Here is a 20,108-nt window from a genome sequence, read left to right as displayed (position 1 = left end):
TTTCTTTCATCACATTCCCAGTGGGTCAGAGGTTTACATACACTCATTTAGTATTTGGTAGCATTGCCTTTAAAATTGTTTAACTTGGGTCAAACATTTCGGGCAGCCTTCCACAAGCTTCCCACAATAAGTTGTGAATTTTGGCCCATTCCTCCAGACAGAGCTGGTGTAACTGAGTCAGGTTTGTAGGCCTCCTTGCTCGCACACGCTTTTTCAGTTCTGCCCACAAATGTTCTATAGGATTGAGGTCAGGGCTTGGTGATGGCCACTCCAATACCTTGACTATGTTGTCCTTAAGCCATTTTGCTACAACTTTGGAAGTATGCTTGTGGTCATTGTCCATTTGGAAGACCCATTTGCGATCAAGCTTTAACTTCCTGACTGATGTCTTGAGATGTTGCTTCAATATATCCACATAATTTTCCTATTTTGTGAAGTGCACCAGTCCCTCCTGCAGCAAAGCACCCCCACAACATGATGCTGCCACCCCCGTGCTTCACGGTTGGGATGGTGTTCTTCGGCTTGCAAGCCTCCCCCTTTTTCCTCCAAACATAATGATGGTCATTATAGCCAAACAGTTCTATTTTTGCTTCATCAGACCAGAGGACATTTCTCCAAAAAGTATGATCTTTGTCCCCATGTGCAGTTGCAAATCATCGTCTGGCTTTTTTATGGCGGTTTTGGAGATGTGGCTTCTTCCTTGCTGAGTGACCTTTCAGTTATTGTCAATATAGGAATCGTTTTACTTTGGATATAGATACTTTTGTACCTGTTTCCTCCAGCATATTCACAAGGTCCTTTGCTGTTGTTCTGGGATTGATTTGCACTTTTCGCACCAAAGTACGTTCATCTCTAGGAGACAGAACCCGTCTCCTTCCTGAGCGGTATGATGGCTGCATGGTCCGATGGTGTTTGTACAGATGAACGTGGTACCTTCAGGCAACCAGACTTTTGTTTCTGAGGTCTTGGTTGATTTCTTTTGATTTTTCCATGATGTCAAGCAAATAGGCACTGAGTTTGAAGGTAGACCTTGAAATACATCCACAGGTTCACCTCCAATTGACTCAAATTATGTCAAATTATGTCAATTAGCCTATCAGAAGCTTCTAAAGCCATGACATCATTTTCTGGAATTTTCCAGGCTGTTTATAGGCACAGTCAACTTAGTGTATGTAAACATCTGACCCACTGGAATTGTGATACAGTGAAATAATCTGTCAGTAAACAATTGTTGGAAAAATTATTTGTGTCATGCACAAAGTAGATGTCCTAACCGACTTGCCAAAACTATAGTTTGTTAACTAGAAATTTGTGGAGTGTTTGAAAAACAAGTTTTAATGACTCCAACCTAAGTGTATGTAAACTGTATCTGGTGTATATGACAATAAAACATATAGCTGTATTGTTTTTTACTAGTTAGCAGATTCAGACTTGACAAACTGTACTGTTAAGTATACTTTACCTCAAGCTGGGCCGCTGGCTGTGAAAATCATTGGTTGCGTTCAATACTCCATCTGCTGTGTGTATTTACATGTGTTACACTGGTTTGGTTTGTGTTGTCGTGTAGCTGTTATATTGGTCTGTTTGATCATGTTATCAAGCCTCAAACACACTGCTAGGCAGGCACCACATTGTGTTGCTATGGCAGTATACAGACCAAGGCCAAGAATTCCTTTCTTCAACTTTATTACTTGAATATTCCCTCAACTTTTGATATTTAAATTGGGAAAGTGGGTTTTTAACTTCACTGTTCATTTAACTTCCCTCAGTGGTTCGTGCCTAGGGAGTAATCAGCAACAGAATCAGCATGCAAATTGAATCACAATCTGTGAATAAATGCATCCACTCTTTATGGTTTTCCCTTTCTAGATGATTTAATATTTTGGTAATACCACCCCTCCACCTGCGCTGTCAAATCTTAACACAAGGGATCTGAGGAGTCTCAGCACATGCAACCAGAGATTCCTCCCACTGAATTAATGGGAAAAGTTAATTACAGAATTAAAAAAATAACGCTCTCGATGAAATCAGAATGCCATCTATTTAGGGAGAAGTGTTCTGTCTTTTGAAAAGCCTTCATTTGTATTCCATTGAGCGCGATTCAATCATCATTTGAAATTTCATTCATTTGTATGCTTTTTACCTTGATAAAAGAGAATACAAGTTTGTCGTTGTAATTATACAGTTTAATGGATGGATTATAAGTTAGCTTCAGATAAGTTTGGGTAACTTTCTGTGGTTAAGAGATGCTTGTTTTTTTTTCGTGTGAGGGGGATAGCACAGAGGTGTTTGTAATTTTGGTCTAAATGGAATCATACACATACAGACATATTTTAGTCCAAAAGTAATTCCGATGACGTCTTTCCCATGGCCTGAACACATTTATCAAAAGGCTGTGTGGATCTGTATTTGTCTGGTTTTGTCAGACATACAACAGTAAGATGGTGACTGCACACACGGTAGAAAATTAATATGAATTGCCAAGGAAATTAGCAGTGAAAAGGCATTGAATGCAGAATGGGTCTAAAACAATATGTTGTAATACCTGGCGGTTACAATCAGCACGTCTTGTCACTCTGAAGTTGAAAACTGAAGAACGATGGTGGGTGTTGAATATGAGAATCACTGCTATGGGCTCTGTGGATTCTACTGTATGTAGTACAGGAAGAGAGACATACTGTGTTGTCTGAAATAGACCATGATTGGTTCTGAGATGCATCAGACACATTCTTCTCAGAACAAACAATGTGATGAAGTCCATTCAGGAACTACCCATCTCTCATAGACCCATCATTGCTTCTTGGTCTTGAAGATTTTATAAAGAGGTTGTTGCAAAGGGAAGCCTTGAAAGTATGCTTGTCATTTACAACACATGATGAGAGCAGTGCTTCAAGGTCAGGCTTTTGTTATGGAGACTTAGACACATCGTTTTGATTGATTTCTAGACTGATAGTATAATAATGTTTCTTATGAAAACCTTAACTGAAAAGCCAGGTCAGTGAAAACCCAGTGAATCTACTTAAAAAAAAGTTTTGTAAACCATTATTTGACAGACATTATAGCTTTGAGAAGGAAACATCCAAAAATGTTGCATAGCTAAAATATATCCTTGTGAATTCACATACTGTAGTCAGGGGTTGATGAGATCCACTTGTAAATCGATACTTCTTAGTTAATTCATTCACAAAAATATTAATTTGCAATGACCCTGGAGGGGTTCTCGCTCCCCTTCTCTCTTTTCTTCTTGCTCTCCTTCGCCATGTAACTATCAACTACTACATGTGTGCAATATTCGTTTTCTCATATGCCCTTTACTGCACCAGTACGATGAGAATAAGATCCATAACGTGCATCTTATAATCACTTTCTTGTATTCAATGCAATAATTGATTACCTTGGTCTTTAATAAAAGCCCAATTTAAATCTGATCAATGTTATAAAGTAGCAATGTGCTATCCCAGTTATCTCAGTTATTTTTTGTGTGCTATCCCAGTTATCTCAGTTATTTTTTGTGTGCTATCCCAGTTATCCCAGTAATTTTTTTGCTATCCCAGTTATCCCAGTTATTTTTTTGCTATCCCAGTTATCCCAGTTATTTTTCATCATTTCGATTGCATTATGAAGTTGCTGCTTTGTTATGGTGATTTGGCCAGTGATGGAGATTCAGACAGTTATTTTATTGACATGTCTTTTAGAAGGAAATGGAGCTATATTTCACTGATGACCAACCAGTTCGATTTTAATGACCCAGGGTGACCATTCCCCTTGTCCTTGGTGCACGTCAACAGTTCTGAACTGCCATGAAAGACCCATTGTCAAGTAGCTAACATGACTTGTTGTGTGAGCCCAGTAAACATCAGGAATTTGTAATAGTACCTTTTGAAAACATCCAAACGTTGCCAGCATGAGTGAAAGGAATAGCAGTCCATTCAACATGCAAACTATTCAACTCTTCAGAGGAAATGTTACGTTTCTGTCCACCTCACCACAACCCCTAACTGAACTCTACTGGAAATTGCTCATATTCATTGACTTGTAAAAATGTATTTACTTTCCCCCCCAGACTTGGTTTCTCTTTTACCTGAAGATCAAGACTAAATATCAGTGGTTAGGATCTAAGTATCAGGCATAGGAGCTGAAATCAAAAGCACTGAGGTTGGTTCATCCATAGTCATTGTAGCATTTGAAAGCTGAATGAATCGATCTTTCTTTTGGCGAAGACGCTGTTGTACTAAATGCCAGGATTCTATCATCGGGAATAAAAGAGCTGACAGAGTCAGAGAGAAAGAGAGGGACAAAAAGAAAAAGAGGGAGAGGTCGAGAGGGAGAGCAGGGAATCTAAAAGCATTTCAGATCTCAGAAGGAGTTGAAATCAATGCGTAGCCCCAGTTTTCAGAGCAGATAAAAAGGACCTGCTGTCTCAATTGCCTGAAAACTACTTAGAAATTCTCACTTCGATTTATTTCAGCAGTCGGCTACATTAACGCTAAATGCAGCACGCGAAGACATCACATACTTTGATGTTCTGAGCAAAATGAAAAGCACTAATGGACATTCTCCTACACACACACACACACACACACACACACACACACACACACACACACACACACACACACACACACACACCACACACTGTAAGGCCCAGATTCAGCAGTAGGACTCTGAAGATATAACATAATTTCTTTCAAAAAGCAAGCTCACTGTCAATTTACTTATTATAGAACATATTCTGTGATAATGTAATGTGCAGTGTGTGTGTTTGGTGTGCGCTTGCTCATGTGTACATTAATGTATTTTCCGACCATATTCGACCAATAAGCCTTTACAGGTGGACTGATAAGAGAATACTTGCTACAGTACATCACAGTACGGTAAACTGCTGTACCTAGCCATTTAATAGAATGTGATTCATATTTACTCTCTAATGGCTCTCATAAAGAAGACTGTCCTCAGATTTCTGCTGACGGCTCTCTCCTCCGTGGGTGGACGGACAGTATTTAACGCATGTTTTTCTCAGGAGAGACCTGCTCTATTTCCCGCTGATGTAATGTAAGGTGGTGGAAGAGCACACAACAACACATTTCCAGCCCCATGTTTTAGTTTTCCTTCACCACCACTCTCCTCCAACAACAAGCATTTGCATATTTTTTGCAGATATATACAGTGCATTCGGGAAAGTAATCACACCCCTTGACTTTCTCCACATTTTGTTGTGTTTCAAAGTGGGATTAAAATCGTAATTGTTGGGTAACGATCTGCACAAAATACTGTGTATTTTCAAAGTGTAAGATCAATGCTAACATTTGTAAAAGATTATGAAAAGTAAAACACTAATATATCTTGATTCCATAAGTATTCAACCCCCTGAGTCAATACATGTTAGAATCAGCTTTGGCAGCGATTTCAGCTGAGTCTTTCTGGGTCTCTAAGAGCATTCCACACCTCGTTCAAAATTCTTCAAGCATTTGTGGTCACTTTTGATAATGGTGTTTTCCGCTAATGGAACATTTGCCCTTATAGCCTACTACCATGTGCACATTGCCGCGTTTATAATGTGAAGAAATAGCCTAAGACTTTATCAACATTTTAAGCTAAAAGTTATAATCTGTTGCGTCAGCCACATTGCATAAAAACGTTTTTTTGATGCTAGTGGTTGTATTAGTTTGGGATCTATATCGCATCCCACAACTGTTCCAAACTGTTTGGAATATATATTTGTCGCACAGAATAGAATAGGTTGACTTTTGTACTATGGGGGATAGTAGATTGACATTGGCTAGTGCTTTTGCTGTTCTTTATGTCTACTCATCTTGTTGGCTGACGAAAAGTAAATGTGGACAGTTCATCCAATATCTTCAATATGCACCTCGGAATTGGATAAGGACACGCACAGTTGCGTCCCCAATGTGTCGGTCTTAACTTGTAGCCTGTGAGAAAGACCCAATCATGTGACGAAGAGCCGTGTGAGTGAGAGACTCTTCGGAATGCGCAGCACACTCAGGGAGAAGGGCACAACGCAACACTCCGGGCCGCAAAAGGCATGGATTTTTTTAAGGGTGCATTACGGCCACAAAGGGGATGCCGTTGTGAAATTCGAGGCATTATCAAGTGCTTGTCAAATTGTGAATGAGAGACTATTGGAGTGTGAACATCCTGCAAAAAAAAAAAAGCAGAGCTCATGCCTGTTCAAGCGACTTTTTCAAATCATCATTAGAGTCTCAGCCTTACAATGTATTCAAAATCAAAACATGTAGCCCAACATTTGTAGAACAACTAAAGTTACATTAATAACTTAATATATGATGTATATAGAAGTACCTTTTTCCTTGTTAACCACTCAACACAGAATAGCCTCGTGAGCACTCCCTCAAATCGTTTGGAGAAAATGTTTATATTTTATTTAGCTTTGTTCAATTGTATTCGTCATACTATAAAATAATATAAAGTAATGCCACAGAATTATAAGCAAATCTTGTCTGCTAAATGAACTAGTGTAGCCCACGGCCATTTGGCATAGCCACTTCAGGACCTAACATAAGGACAACTCAGAGTATGCTTTTCTGTTCTTCTGAAATATTCTACATTTTCATCATATCATGCTTCTTTAGACCTGTCTAAAATACATAATGGATTTATTGTGAAGGTGTAGGCTATATTACATGGATTTATTAGACTTTTTTAAATGGCTTGTAGGCTATGTGTGAAAGCCAGGAGATGCTAAATGTGTTTGTTAATTAACGGTCAATTACCGTGAGACCGACAGTTATTTGCTTGACACTCACCGGCTGATGAAATTTGGTGACCGCCACAGCCCTAGTTGATCCATCCTAAAAAAAAAAAATTCACAGCCGTTAATTAAACTCTAACTATTTTAGTTACCATTGGCCTCATGGTGAAATCCCTGAGCGGTTTCCTTCCTCTCCTTCAACGGATATGGAAAGGACACCTTTATCTTTGTAGTGACTGGGTGTATTGATACACCATCCAAAGTGTAATTAATAACTTCACCTTGCTCAAAGGGATATTCATGTCTGCTTTTTTTTTGTTGTTCATCTACCAGGTGCCTTTCTTTGCGAGGCATTAGAAAACCTTCCTGGTCTTTGTGGTTGAATCTGTGTTTGAAATTCACTGCTCGACTGTTGGACCTTATAGATAATTGTACGTGTTGGGTACAGAGATGAGGTAGTCATTCAAAAATCATGTTAAACACTATTATTGCACACAGAGTGAGTCCATGCAACTTATTATGTAACTTGTTAAAAACATCTTAACTCCTGAACCTATTTAGAATTGCCATAACAAATTGGTTGAATATTTATTGACTCAAGAAATGTCAACCTTTCATTTTTTTTTAGGAATTTGTAAAAATGTCTGAAACCATTATTCCATTATTTTACATTATGGGGTATTGTTTATAGGCCAGTGACAATAAATCTCAATTTAATCAACAAAATGTGGAAAAAGTCAAGGGTTGTGAATACTTTCTGAAGGCACTGTACATGTTGTGTCTTTACCTTCTAGAATGAGTAGTGTATAGTCCTAATAACTGACATATTTTCCCTGTGAATCACTGAAATGTAATGCATGTCCACAGTTGTTTCCCCCTCCCCCCTACTATTTGTTGTAACGATGTAGACATCTTTATCAGAAATGTATTCTGTGTTATTTAGTTGGAGCACGGCATATAGGGGCAGGCAACAAGCATCTTTTTTCTTTTAACAAGCAGCGCTATGCAAATCAGAATCCTAATGAAAGCATATCTCTGAGCCAAAGCTTGAGAGAATAAATGCCTTAATTTTCACAACATGGGGCCAGTCGCTGGTGAATTTACTTTCTGAAATACACAAATGACACAGCAGAACAGATTCACGTTCATTCCCCCTCTAGAAATAATTTGTTATGACTATCTCAGAGCAATGTAAAACAACATTGACAAAACCTCACCCCACTAACCTAACTCAAGCATCTCAAGTAGTAGTGCTGATCTAGGATCAGTTTTGTCTTTTCGATCATGATGATTAAGAGTATATGGACAAGAAGGACCTGATCCTAATCAGCACTGATACTCTGAGACGCTTTGTGAAAACAGGCCCCAACCTCAGTCTGGTCTGTTTGATGTGGTGTTCCCCTAGGTTCAGTACTCGGCCTCGTTTTAATCCTGGAGTCAGATCAGTGCAGGGCGATGTCAGCTCAGCTCAGCTCATAGATGGCGGTGTCTGATAAGCACGTCGTCTTATCTCTCCGGCTGCTCTAAGACTCACCGTGGCACCGTGGCTTCTGTCAAAATGAAGTAGTGGAGACAGACAGACGCACAAAGACAAGGTTTCCCAGTGTGTGATGCAGATCAGATAGTCTCTCTCTTTGCTGAAGGAAGGAAAGAGAGGATAAACCATGTGAATGGGGCTCACCCAGGAGTTTCACTACACGCCTGCCTTTCACCACTCTGCTCTAACTGACTGCTGCCGTGATCAGCCTTATTCCATCTGACTAACCTTTAATTAAATAGATGGATTTCATTGTAAATGAGTGGAAACTGTAAGCAGTGTGTAGGTAGTGTGGTATCTGAGACCTATAAAATGCTGGCTTGGACCCATACTCGGTCCTGGGCCTCCCCTGTGTGCACGTTTAGTTTTTTGCTCTAGCACTACACAGCTGATTCAAATAGCCAACTCATCATCAAGCTTGAATGATTTGAATCAGCCGTGTAGTGCGAGGGCCCCAAGACCAAGTTTGGGAAACCCTGTACTAGTGTATGGGGGAATTCAATACTCTGTGTTATGTAATTCCGAATTACATATTTATGTACTTTGCACTGTGCGCCCAAGTTAGTGTAACGGTTGCCGAAACGTTGGTTATGGAGTTTATCTAGAGCATATATAGTGTGCAACTTTCTTTGTATATTTTCATACAGTTGATTCTCCACTAGTCAGCACCACTACGAACATTTATAGGGTGTGCGTCAGCTCATGCTTTTCACTGGACCAAGTTATTGTAATAACATCATTAGTGTGTGTGTGTGTGTGTGTGTGTGTGTGTGTGTGTGTGTGTGTGTGTGTGTGTGTGTGTGTGTGTGTGTGTGTGTGTGTGTGTGTGTGTGTGTGTGTGTGTATTTGTTTGTGTGTTTGTGTGTGTGAGCGTGCATGTGTGTGTGCGTGCATGTGTGATTTTCCGCCACTAGGTGTGCAGCGCGGTGCAGAACCAGGACTTCACTCTGATCGAGGACTACTGCCTGGGTCTAAAGACCCTGCTCTACCTGAAGAGCATCGAGGAGCTACAGGACTGGGATGGCCAATCACCTCCCACATTGCGCCACCAGAAGGGGAAACCTGTCCCGCGACTGGAGGAACTGGTGGGCAAGGTGAGTGATTGACAGCTAATCCAACCATTAGCTCAATCTACCTGTACACATTAGCATTGCACTGTGACTGCACTTCCCCTTCGCTACTCCTACACCCCTCCATTTACTTGGTCCTATTATCAGCTTGGTCCTCTTGGTCTTGGTCCCTTTACCCATCCATTGTAAACCAGACATCATCATTTCAACAGCAGACGACATGCAGGCTTTTAGTTACTGCATTACTAGTATTACTGCGACACATCTGTACCTGTGTATTTACATCACACTATTGGTGGCAGCCTGGACTTTATCACATTGCAATTACTGTATTGTCCACACTGAATGTTAAGTGCTCTGTTCTATTCAGAGCTACAGCTGATTTCAAGGCTGCTGTTTTGTCTTCCAGCTACCAGAATCTGACTCACTGAAGGAGCTCACAGATCAACCTTCTGAGGGATGGTTTAATATCAGATTTGAATCAAAAGAGGCGGCTTTGTCTGAAATCCCCTCCTATAATAACTTGGCTAAGAGCAGGTGCTTTAGTCACTGGTTCTGGCACTAATATAAATGGCCAGACATGCCTATGATGAATAGCTTAGATACTATAAATTCAAATTCAAAAAGCACAGGCGGTGAGGAAAAGTCCTAATGGTTTATTATTGTTAGTTTACTTTGAAATAGAACATCAATCATTCTCGGAAAACGATTTGTACAAGCGCCGTCTTAATCCAATGCCAGTCGTTCATAACACAATACAAAATAAAAAAAATCTCAAATCAAATTTGACAAAAGGCAATTGTCAAAACATTCCCTCTATTAGGTTTTACAGTCCACAATTCTGCATTTCTACAATCTCTGTCATATTTATGAGAAAAAGAGAAAATAAATGTGAAGTGGCCAGAATGAATGTAAATGAGGGAAAATACAACTTCAGTAAACTCTTTTCAACGTTCCAAATTAGAGGTGGTTATCAGATCACAGGCGTGTGGGTTCTACACCAACCGAGGGAAGGCTTTAAAGCTCCCAAACGCTCCAGATTTACTACAGTCCTGACGACGGGACATCTCACCGCATCGCAAATGCAACAGTTTAAATGCTAATGCTAAATGAGTGGAGGAGTGGAGGATGAGAGAGGAAGGAATAAATGTGTAGGAGGTGAGGAATATCAGAAAATTGGAAACAGTAATTCCCTCATCTGTTGCTGTATAGCTCTCCATTGTTGTGGGGAATTGTCAGCACAACAACAATTATAGCAGAAGAGGTAGTGGTGTTGTCTTGAAGCTGAGAGAGGAGAAGGTAGAGCGGGGTTGTGGAGTGTGTGTGTGTGTGTGTGTGTGTGTGTGTGTGTGTGTGTGTGTGTGTGTGTGTGTATGTGTGTGTGTGTGTGTGTGTGAAGCTGTGTGTGTGTGTGTGTGAAGCTGTGTGTGTGTGTGTGTGTGTGTGTGTGTGAAGCTGTGTGTTTGTGAAGCTGTGAGTGTGTGTTTGTGAAGCTGTGTGGTGTCATGTAGAAACATTGTCCCAGACATGGAGAAGCAGCCTGTAGCCCACATCTCCCTGGGGCAACGTGGTGCTGGATACACTGACTGATACTAGTGCACGGTGACACCAGGAAAGGACAAATCACTCACATCACCGGCTCTCAGCTCTCAGGCGACAACATTAACTAGAGTAGTTTTTATACAAAAGCTTTGTTCTGGCTTTTACTTAGAAGGAAATAAGGCTTTGTGGACTCTTTTGGACGTTGCTTTTTTTTAAGGTCAATTCTCAGCTCTCACATAAGTCTGTATTACATAGTATGAAATAGTTCTGGGCACGGTTTCCCAAAAGCATCTCAAGGCTAAGTTCATTGTTAGAGCCTTCGTTAGGAGCATCGTTAAATCTCCAAGGTGTTTTCCAAAACCAGAGTTATTAAAGTTGCACTTGAAAACGCTCGCAATCTAACTTCTGCCTCAGACCACTCGTAGAACAGCTGAGTAATATAACTTCTGCCTCAGACCACTAGAACAGCTGAGTAATCTAACTTCTGCCTCAGACCACTAGAACAGCTGAGTAATCTAACTTCTGCCTCAGACCACTCGTAGAACAGCTGAGTAATATAACTTCTGCCTCAGACCACTCGTAGAATAGCTGAGTAATCTAACTTCTGCCTCAGACCACTCGTAGAACAGCTGAGTAATATAACTTCTGCCTCAGACCACTAGAACAGCTGAGTAATATAACTTCTGCCTCAGACCACTCTTAGAACAGCTGAGTAATCTAACTTCTGCCTCAGACCACTAGAACAGCTGAGTAATCTAACTTCTGCCTCAGACCACTCTTAGAACAGCTGAGTAATCTAACTTCTGCCTCAGACCACTCGTAGAATAGCTGAGTAATATAACTTCTGCCTCAGACCACTAGAACAGCTGAGTAATATAACTTCTGCCTCAGACCACTCTTAGAACAGCTGAGTAATCTAACTTCTGCCTCAGACCACTAGAACAGCTGAGTAATCTAACTTCTGCCTCAGACCACTCGTAGAACAGCTGAGTAATATAACTTCTGCCTCAGACCACTCGTAGAATAGCTGAGTAATCTAACTTCTGCCTCAGACCACTCGTAGAACAGCTGAGTAATATAACTTCTGCCTCAGACCACTAGAACAGCTGAGTAATATAACTTCTGCCTCAGACCACTCTTAGAACAGCTGAGTAATCTAACTTCTGCCTCAGACCACTAGAACAGCTGAGTAATCTAACTTCTGCCTCAGACCACTCTTAGAACAGCTGAGTAATCTAACTTCTGCCTCAGACCACTCGTAGAACAGCTGAGTAATATAACTTCTGCCTCAGACCACTAGAACAGCTGAGTAATCTAACTTCTGCCTCAGACCACTCTTAGAACAGCTGAGTAATCTAACTTCTGCCTCAGACCACTCTTAGAACAGCTGAGTAATATAACTTCTGCCTCAGACCACTAGAACAGCTGAGTAATATAACTTCTGCCTCAGACCACTAGAACAGCTGAGTAATCTAACTTCTGCCTCAGACCACTCGTAGAACAGCTGAGTAATATAACTTCTGCCTCAGACCACTAGAACAGCTGAGTAATATAACTTCTGCCTCAGACCACTCTTAGAACAGCTGAGTAATATAACTTCTGCCTCAGACCACTCGTAGAACAGCTGAGTAATCTAACTTCTGCCTCAGACCACTAGAACAGCTGAGTAATATAACTTCTGCCTCAGACCACTAGAACAGCTGAGTAATATAACTTCTGCCTCAGACCACTAGAACAGCTGAGTAATCTAACTTCTGCCTCAGACCACTAGAACAGCTGAGTAATCTAACTTCTGCCTCAGACCACTCGTAGAACAGCTGAGTAATATAACTTCTGCCTCAGACCACTAGAACAGCTGAGTAATATAACTTCTGCCTCAGACCACTCTTAGAACAGCTGAGTAATATAACTTCTGCCTCAGACCACTCGTAGAACAGCTGAGTAATCTAACTTCTGCCTCAGACCACTAGAACAGCTGAGTAATATAACTTCTGCCTCAGACCACTAGAACAGCTGAGTAATCTAACTTCTGCCTCAGACCACTCGTAGAACAGCTGAGTAATATAACTTCTGCCTCAGACCACTCGTAGAACAGCTGAGTAATCTAACTTCTGCCTCAGACCACTCGTAGAACAGCTGAGTAATATAACTTCTGCCTCAGACCACTCGTAGAATAGCTGAGTAATCTAACTTCTGCCTCAGACCACTCGTAGAACAGCTGAGTAATATAACTTCTGCCTCAGACCACTAGAACAGCTGAGTAATATAACTTCTGCCTCAGACCACTCTTAGAACAGCTGAGTAATCTAACTTCTGCCTCAGACCACTAGAACAGCTGAGTAATCTAACTTCTGCCTCAGACCACTCTTAGAACAGCTGAGTAATCTAACTTCTGCCTCAGACCACTCTTAGAACAGCTGAGTAATCTAACTTCTGCCTCAGACCACTCTTAGAACAGCTGAGTAATCTAACTTCTGCCTCAGACCACTCTTAGAACAGCTGAGTAATATAACTTCTGCCTCAGACCACTAGAACAGCTGAGTAATATAACTTCTGCCTCAGACCACTAGAACAGCTGAGTAATCTAACTTCTGCCTCAGACCACTCGTAGAACAGCTGAGTAATATAACTTCTGCCTCAGACCACTAGAACAGCTGAGTAATATAACTTCTGCCTCAGACCACTCTTAGAACAGCTGAGTAATATAACTTCTGCCTCAGACCACTCTTAGAACAGCTGAGTAATCTAACTTCTGCCTCAGACCACTCTTAGAACAGCTGAGTAATCTAACTTCTGCCTCAGACCACTCTTAGAACAGCTGAGTAATATAACTTCTGCCTCAGACCACTAGAACAGCTGAGTAATATAACTTCTGCCTCAGACCACTAGAACAGCTGAGTAATCTAACTTCTGCCTCAGACCACTCGTAGAACAGCTGAGTAATATAACTTCTGCCTCAGACCACTAGAACAGCTGAGTAATATAACTTCTGCCTCAGACCACTCTTAGAACAGCTGAGTAATATAACTTCTGCCTCAGACCACTCGTAGAACAGCTGAGTAATATAACTTCTGCCTCAGACCACTAGAACAGCTGAGTAATATAACTTCTGCCTCAGACCACTCTTAGAACAGCTGAGTAATCTAACTTCTGCCTCAGACCACTAGAACAGCTGAGTAATCTAACTTCTGCCTCAGACCACTCTTAGAACAGCTGAGTAATCTAACTTCTGCCTCAGACCACTCTTAGAACAGCTGAGTAATCTAACTTCTGCCTCAGACCACTCTTAGAACAGCTGAGTAATCTAACTTCTGCCTCAGACCACTCTTAGAACAGCTGAGTAATATAACTTCTGCCTCAGACCACTAGAACAGCTGAGTAATATAACTTCTGCCTCAGACCACTAGAACAGCTGAGTAATCTAACTTCTGCCTCAGACCACTCGTAGAACAGCTGAGTAATATAACTTCTGCCTCAGACCACTAGAACAGCTGAGTAATATAACTTCTGCCTCAGACCACTCTTAGAACAGCTGAGTAATATAACTTCTGCCTCAGACCACTCGTAGAACAGCTGAGTAATCTAACTTCTGCCTCAGACCACTAGAACAGCTGAGTAATATAACTTCTGCCTCAGACCACTAGAACAGCTGAGTAATCTAACTTCTGCCTCAGACCACTCGTAGAACAGCTGAGTAATATAACTTCTGCCTCAGACCACTCGTAGAACAGCTGAGTAATCTAACTTCTGCCTCAGACCACTCGTAGAACAGCTGAGTAATATAACTTCTGCCTCAGACCACTAGAACAGCTGAGTAATATAACTTCTGCCTCAGACCACTCGTAGAACAGCTGAGTAATCTAACTTCTGCCTCAGACCACTAGAACAGCTGAGTAATCTAACTTCTGCCTCAGACCACTCTTAGAACAGCTGAGTAATCTAACTTCTGCCTCAGACCACTCTTAGAACAGCTGAGTAATCTAACTTCTGCCTCAGACCACTCTTAGAACAGCTGAGTAATATAACTTCTGCCTCAGACCACTCGTAGAACAGCTAAGTACTTCGTTAGATGCTTCTTTAACCTCCCACGTCACTTTATACACAGAAGATCACTGCTAAACATAGAATCACATGGTTTATCCGTCTCTATGTGACCACCGATAACCTCAGAATAAAGTTGACTATAACAAATACAATGTTGCTAATGTCTTTGCAATTGATACAAGCAAGTGAAATATAAAAAGATGCTTGAAATGAAAATAGAGATGACTGCACTCAAATATAAATACAGTAGGCCTATTTTAATCGTATTGAAATACATTTCATGTTCAATCAATTGAGTTCTATTTTTCTTCTTCTAGGCTACTGCCTGTAACTTGTTTCAATATATTTAATGTTGTGTATAATAACATGTGTGCAATGATGTGCCAAATCTGTGATTTTGTGCATTTTTGTTGGTAAGCATTAGAATAAGCCACCTCAGTATTTGCAGCCGTAGGTAGTAATACACTATATATACAAAAGTATGTGGACACCCCTTCAAATTAGTGGATTCGGCTATTTCAGCCACACCCATTGCTGGCAGGTGTATAAAATCGTGTACACAGCCATGCAATCTCTATAGACAAACATTGGCAGTAGAATGACCTTACTGAAGAGCTCAGTGACTTTCAACGTGGCACCATCATAGGATGCCACCTTTCCAACAAGTCAGTTCATCAGATTTCTGCCCTGGTCAACTCTAAGTGCTGTTATTGTGAAGTGGAAACATCTAGGAGCAACAACGGCTCAGCCGCAAAGTGGTAGGCCACACAAGCTCACAGAACGGGACCGCTGAGTGTGGAAGCGCTGAGCTCGTAAAAATTGTCTGTCCTCGGTTGCAACACTCAAACCAAATCAAATTTTATTACAACGCATGCGCCGAATACAACCTTACAGTGAAATGCTTACTTACGAACCCCTAACCGACAGTGCAATTTAAAAAAAATGCGGATAAGAATAAGAGATAAAATAACAAGTAATTAAAGTGCAGCAGTAAAAAATAACAATACAGTTGAATTTGGAAGTTTACATACACGTGATGTCAAGCAAAGAGGCACTGAGTTTGAAGGTAGGCCTTGAAATACATCCACAGGTACACCTCCAATTTACTCAAATTATGTCAATTGGCCTATCAGAAGCTTCTAAAGCCACGACATCATTTTCTGGAATTTTCCAAGCTGTTTAAAGCCACAGTCAGCTTAGTGTATGTTAACTTCTGACCCACTGGAATTGTGATACAATGAATTATAAGTGAAATAATCTGTCTGTAAACAATTGTTTGAATAATTACTTGTGTCATGCACAAAGTAGATGTCCTAACCGACTTGCCAAAACTATAGTTTGTTACAATAAATTTGTGGAGTGTTAGAAAAACGAGTTTTAATGACTCCAACCTAAGTGTATGTAAACTTCTGATTTCAACTGTACATGTAGGTAGAGTTTATTAAAGTGACTATGCAGAGATTACAACAGAGAGTGACAGTGGTGTGTAGAGGGGAGGGGGGGGAGGCAATGTGAATAGTCTGGGTAGCCATTTGACTAGATGTTCAGGAGTCTTATGGCTTGGGGGTAGAAGCTGTTTAGAAGCCTCTTGGACCTAGACTTGGTGCTCCGGTACCGCTTGCCGTGTGGTAGCAGAGAGAACAGTCTATGACTAGGGTGGCTGGGGTCTTTGACAATTTTTAGGGCCTTCCTCTGACACTCCTGGTATAGAGGTCCTGGATGGCAGAAAGCTTGGCCCCAGTGATGTACTGGGCCGTTCGCACTACCCTCTGTAGTGCCTTGCGGTCGGAGGCTGAGTAGTTGCCATACCAGGCAGTGATACAACCAGTCAGGATGCTCTCGATGGTGCAGCTGTAGAAGCTTTTGAGGATCTGAGGACCCATGACAAATCTTTTCTGTCTCCTGAGGGTGAATAGGTTTTGTCGTACCCTCTTCACAACTGTCTTGGTGTGCTTGGATCATGTTAGTTTGTTGGTGATGTGGACACCAAGGAACTTGAAGCTCTCAACCTGCTCCACTGCAGCCCTGTTGATGAGAATGGTGGTGTGTTCGGTCCTCTTTTTCCTGTAGTCCACAATCATCTCCTTTGTCTTGATCACGTTGAGGGAGAGGTTGTTGTCCTGGCACCACATGGCCAGGTCTCTGACCTCCTCCCTATAGGCTGTCTCGTTGTTGTCAGTGATCAGGCCTACCACTGTTGTGTCATCGGCAAATTTAATGATGGTGTTGGAGTCGTGCCTGGCCACGCAGTCATGAGTGAACAGGGAGTACAGGAGGGGGCTGAGCACGCACCCCTGAGGGGCCCCTGTGTTGAGGATCAGCGTGACGGATGTGTTGTTACCTACCCTTACCACCTATGGGGCGGCCCGTCAGGAAGTCCAGGATCCACTGTTTTCTAAACTGCCTCTGGAAGCAACGTCAGCACAATAAATGTTTCTTTGGGAGCTTCATGAAATGGGTTTCCATGGCCGAGCAGCCACACACAAGCTTAAGATCACCATGCACAATGCCAAGCGTCGGCTGGAGTGGTGTAAAGCTTGCCGGCATTGGACTTTGGAGCGGTGGAAATGCGTTCTCTGGAGTGATGAATCATGCTTCACCATCTGTCAGTTCGACTGACTAATCTGGGTTTGGCGGATGCCAGGAGAAGGCTACCTGCCCACTGTGCCAACTGTAAAGTTTGGTGGAGGAGAAATAATGGTCTGGGGCTGTTTTTCATGGTTCGGGCTAGGCCACTAAGTTCGAGTGAAGGGAAATCTTAACGCTACAGCATACAATGACATTCTAGACGATTCTGTGCTTCAGCTGTGTTGCAACAGATTGGTTAAGGCCCTTTCCTGATTCAGCATGACAATGCCCCTGTGCACAAAGCAAGGTCCGTACAGAAATGTTTTGTCAAGATCGGTGTGGATGAACTTGACTGGCCTGCACAGATCCCTGACCTCAACTCCATTGAACACCTTTGGGTTGAATTGGAACGCCGACTGCGAGCCAGGCCTAATTGCCCAAACATCAGTGCCCGACCTCACTAATGCTCTTGTGGCTGAATGGAAGCAAGTCCCCGCAGCAATGTTCCAACATCTAGTGAAAAGCTTTCCCAGAAGAGTGGAGGCTGTTGTAGCAGCAAAGGGGGGACCAACTCCATATTAATGCCCATGATTTTTGAATGAGATGTTCATCGAGCAGGTGTCCACATACTGTTGGTCATGCAGTGTATCTCTCTAGGAGCTCAGTATTGTGAAATAATTATAATGTTATGGTAATATTTGAATTGAGAAAGCTAATCCGAGAGCAGCACTGCCTTTCTTTCGATCCTATCAGTATGACACATGCTTCAACGGCGCGCTTAGCGACCGTTCTCTCTGCGTGGTGTTTTAGGAAACGCATGTTACATCTTCGGCTGTTGTAGGAAAGATGCATTGTTAAAACAGGAAAATATCGGTATCAGGAAACCGGGTCCAGGTCTTCTACTTTTAGTTGGGAGATTTCAGACGTTGCGTTACAGTCGGCCAAAAATATGAAGTTTTTTTTGTTTTGTTTTTGTATCGGTGGATAGGTACAGGTAACTGCCAAAGTAAAGGAAACGCTTGAGTAAATTAGGGATTTGAAGCATATTGTCTTCCACACAGGTGTGGTTCCTGAGTAAATTAAGCAACTAACATCCCATCATGTTTAGGGTCATGTATAAAAATGCCCAGTTGCCCATTATTTTGGCTACCATGTCTCGAAGAAGAGATCTCAGTGACTTTGAAAGAGGAGCATAGGGGGTTTGAAAAATGAGCATAGGGGGTTTAAGTGTGTGTGTGTGTGTGTGTGTGTGTGTGTGTGTGTGTGTGTGTGTGTGTGTGTGTGTGTGTGTGTGTGTGTGTGTGTGTGTGTGTGTGTGTGTGTGTGTGTGTGTGTGTGTGTGTGTGTGTGTGTGTGTCAAATCAAATGAAATTGTATTTGTCACATAAACAACTGGTTTAGACTAACAGTAAATTGCTTACTTACGGGTCCTTTTCCAACAATGCAGTTAAAGATAAGCAACATTTTTTTTAAATGGTGTGTGTGTCTCAGTCACCAGATCTCAACTCAATTGAACTCTTATGGGAGATTCTGTTGCAGCGCCTAAGACAGCATCTTCCAACACTATCAACAAAACACTAAATTATGGATTTTTTTTATGGAAGAATGGTGTCACATCCCTCCAACAGAGTTCCAGACACTTGTAGAATCTATGCCAAAACACATGGAATCTGTTTTGGCGGCTCGTGGTGGCCCAACGCCCTATTAAGACACTTTATGTTGGTGTTTCCTTTATTTTGGCAGTTACCTGTAGATAGGAATGCCTCATAGCGTTCATGGAGGCCTGGTGTACAGAGCCAGCCTGGGCCCTGTCTTTGACTTAGTGGACAGTATAGATAGAAAGTGACATCTCACCTGTGTTTGTGTGTAGGGCAGCTGTTGCCGCGAGGCAGAGGAACAGTGGCATTGACCCAATGAGACAAATACACCAAGCACATCATGGGGGGGGGGGGGCAGGATCACATTACTTACAGTACAGTCAAGACAATGGTTTGTGTTTGTGTATGTGTGTGTACGTGTTTAACTATAGTAAGCTGTACGAGAGTGTGGGTGGGTGTGTGTGGGTGGGTTTGTGGGTGATTGGGTGGGTGGGTGGGTGGATGTGTGCATGCTTCAGAAAGTCAGACTCAAAGGTAGAGTAGTCGGAGGGGGAAAAAAAGGTTTGGTAGAGAGACAGTGAGGCTGTGTGTGTCAGAGTGCACAAGACATTTGCGAGAAAGGTAGAGAAAGAAACCTCAAATGGGAAAAAAGAGAGGTAGTTAGCGAGAGACGGAGCTCATAAAAGAGAAAAAGAAAGTGAGAAGAGAAGTCACTGTCACTGCAATTCCCGGGAATGTCAGTTGATAAAAGGGGTAGGAGCGTTCAGCTAAAGACATCTTTTCTCTCTCTCTCTCACTGTTAGTATAAGTAGTGTGAGAGAATGCTGTCTCAAATAGTCTGCCTCGGTGGCAATCCATGCTCTCTCATGGGATGATCTATCCTTATTTCACCGTTTAGAGTGTGGAGTCCAATTTCAGTGAACTTCAGTCCTTCATAAGTAATTTAAGAAGTAGACTGAAATTACCTCAATGGTAAATCAAATAATTATTTTGGCTGTGCTTCAATAGTGGGTGGCTAC

The 20,108-nt window shown here is 41.9% G+C and overlaps 1 protein-coding gene across 4 annotated transcripts in view; it reads left to right on the top strand.

Moving 5' to 3' along the window:
- Positions 1-20,108, top strand: part of LOC106578501 (dihydropyrimidine dehydrogenase [NADP(+)]) — a 211,170-nt gene that overhangs the window by 179,008 nt on the left and 12,054 nt on the right. For 3 of the 4 annotated variants that reach the window (XM_045702118.2, XM_082965642.1, XM_014157375.3), the window contains one exon: positions 9,182-9,361. In XM_045702118.2, coding sequence (XP_045558074.1) covers positions 9,182-9,361 — 180 coding nt within the window. Of the gene's footprint in view, positions 1-9,138; positions 9,362-20,108 lie in introns of all 4 variants that reach the window. The other variant, XR_014381606.1, reaches the window with a different exon arrangement.

Source organism: Salmo salar, chromosome 19, assembly GCF_965601325.2.
Source record: "Salmo salar chromosome 19, fSalSal1, whole genome shotgun sequence".
Taxonomy (NCBI): domain Eukaryota; kingdom Metazoa; phylum Chordata; class Actinopteri; order Salmoniformes; family Salmonidae; genus Salmo; species Salmo salar.
This window is presented reverse-complemented; position numbering and strand designations above follow the sequence as displayed.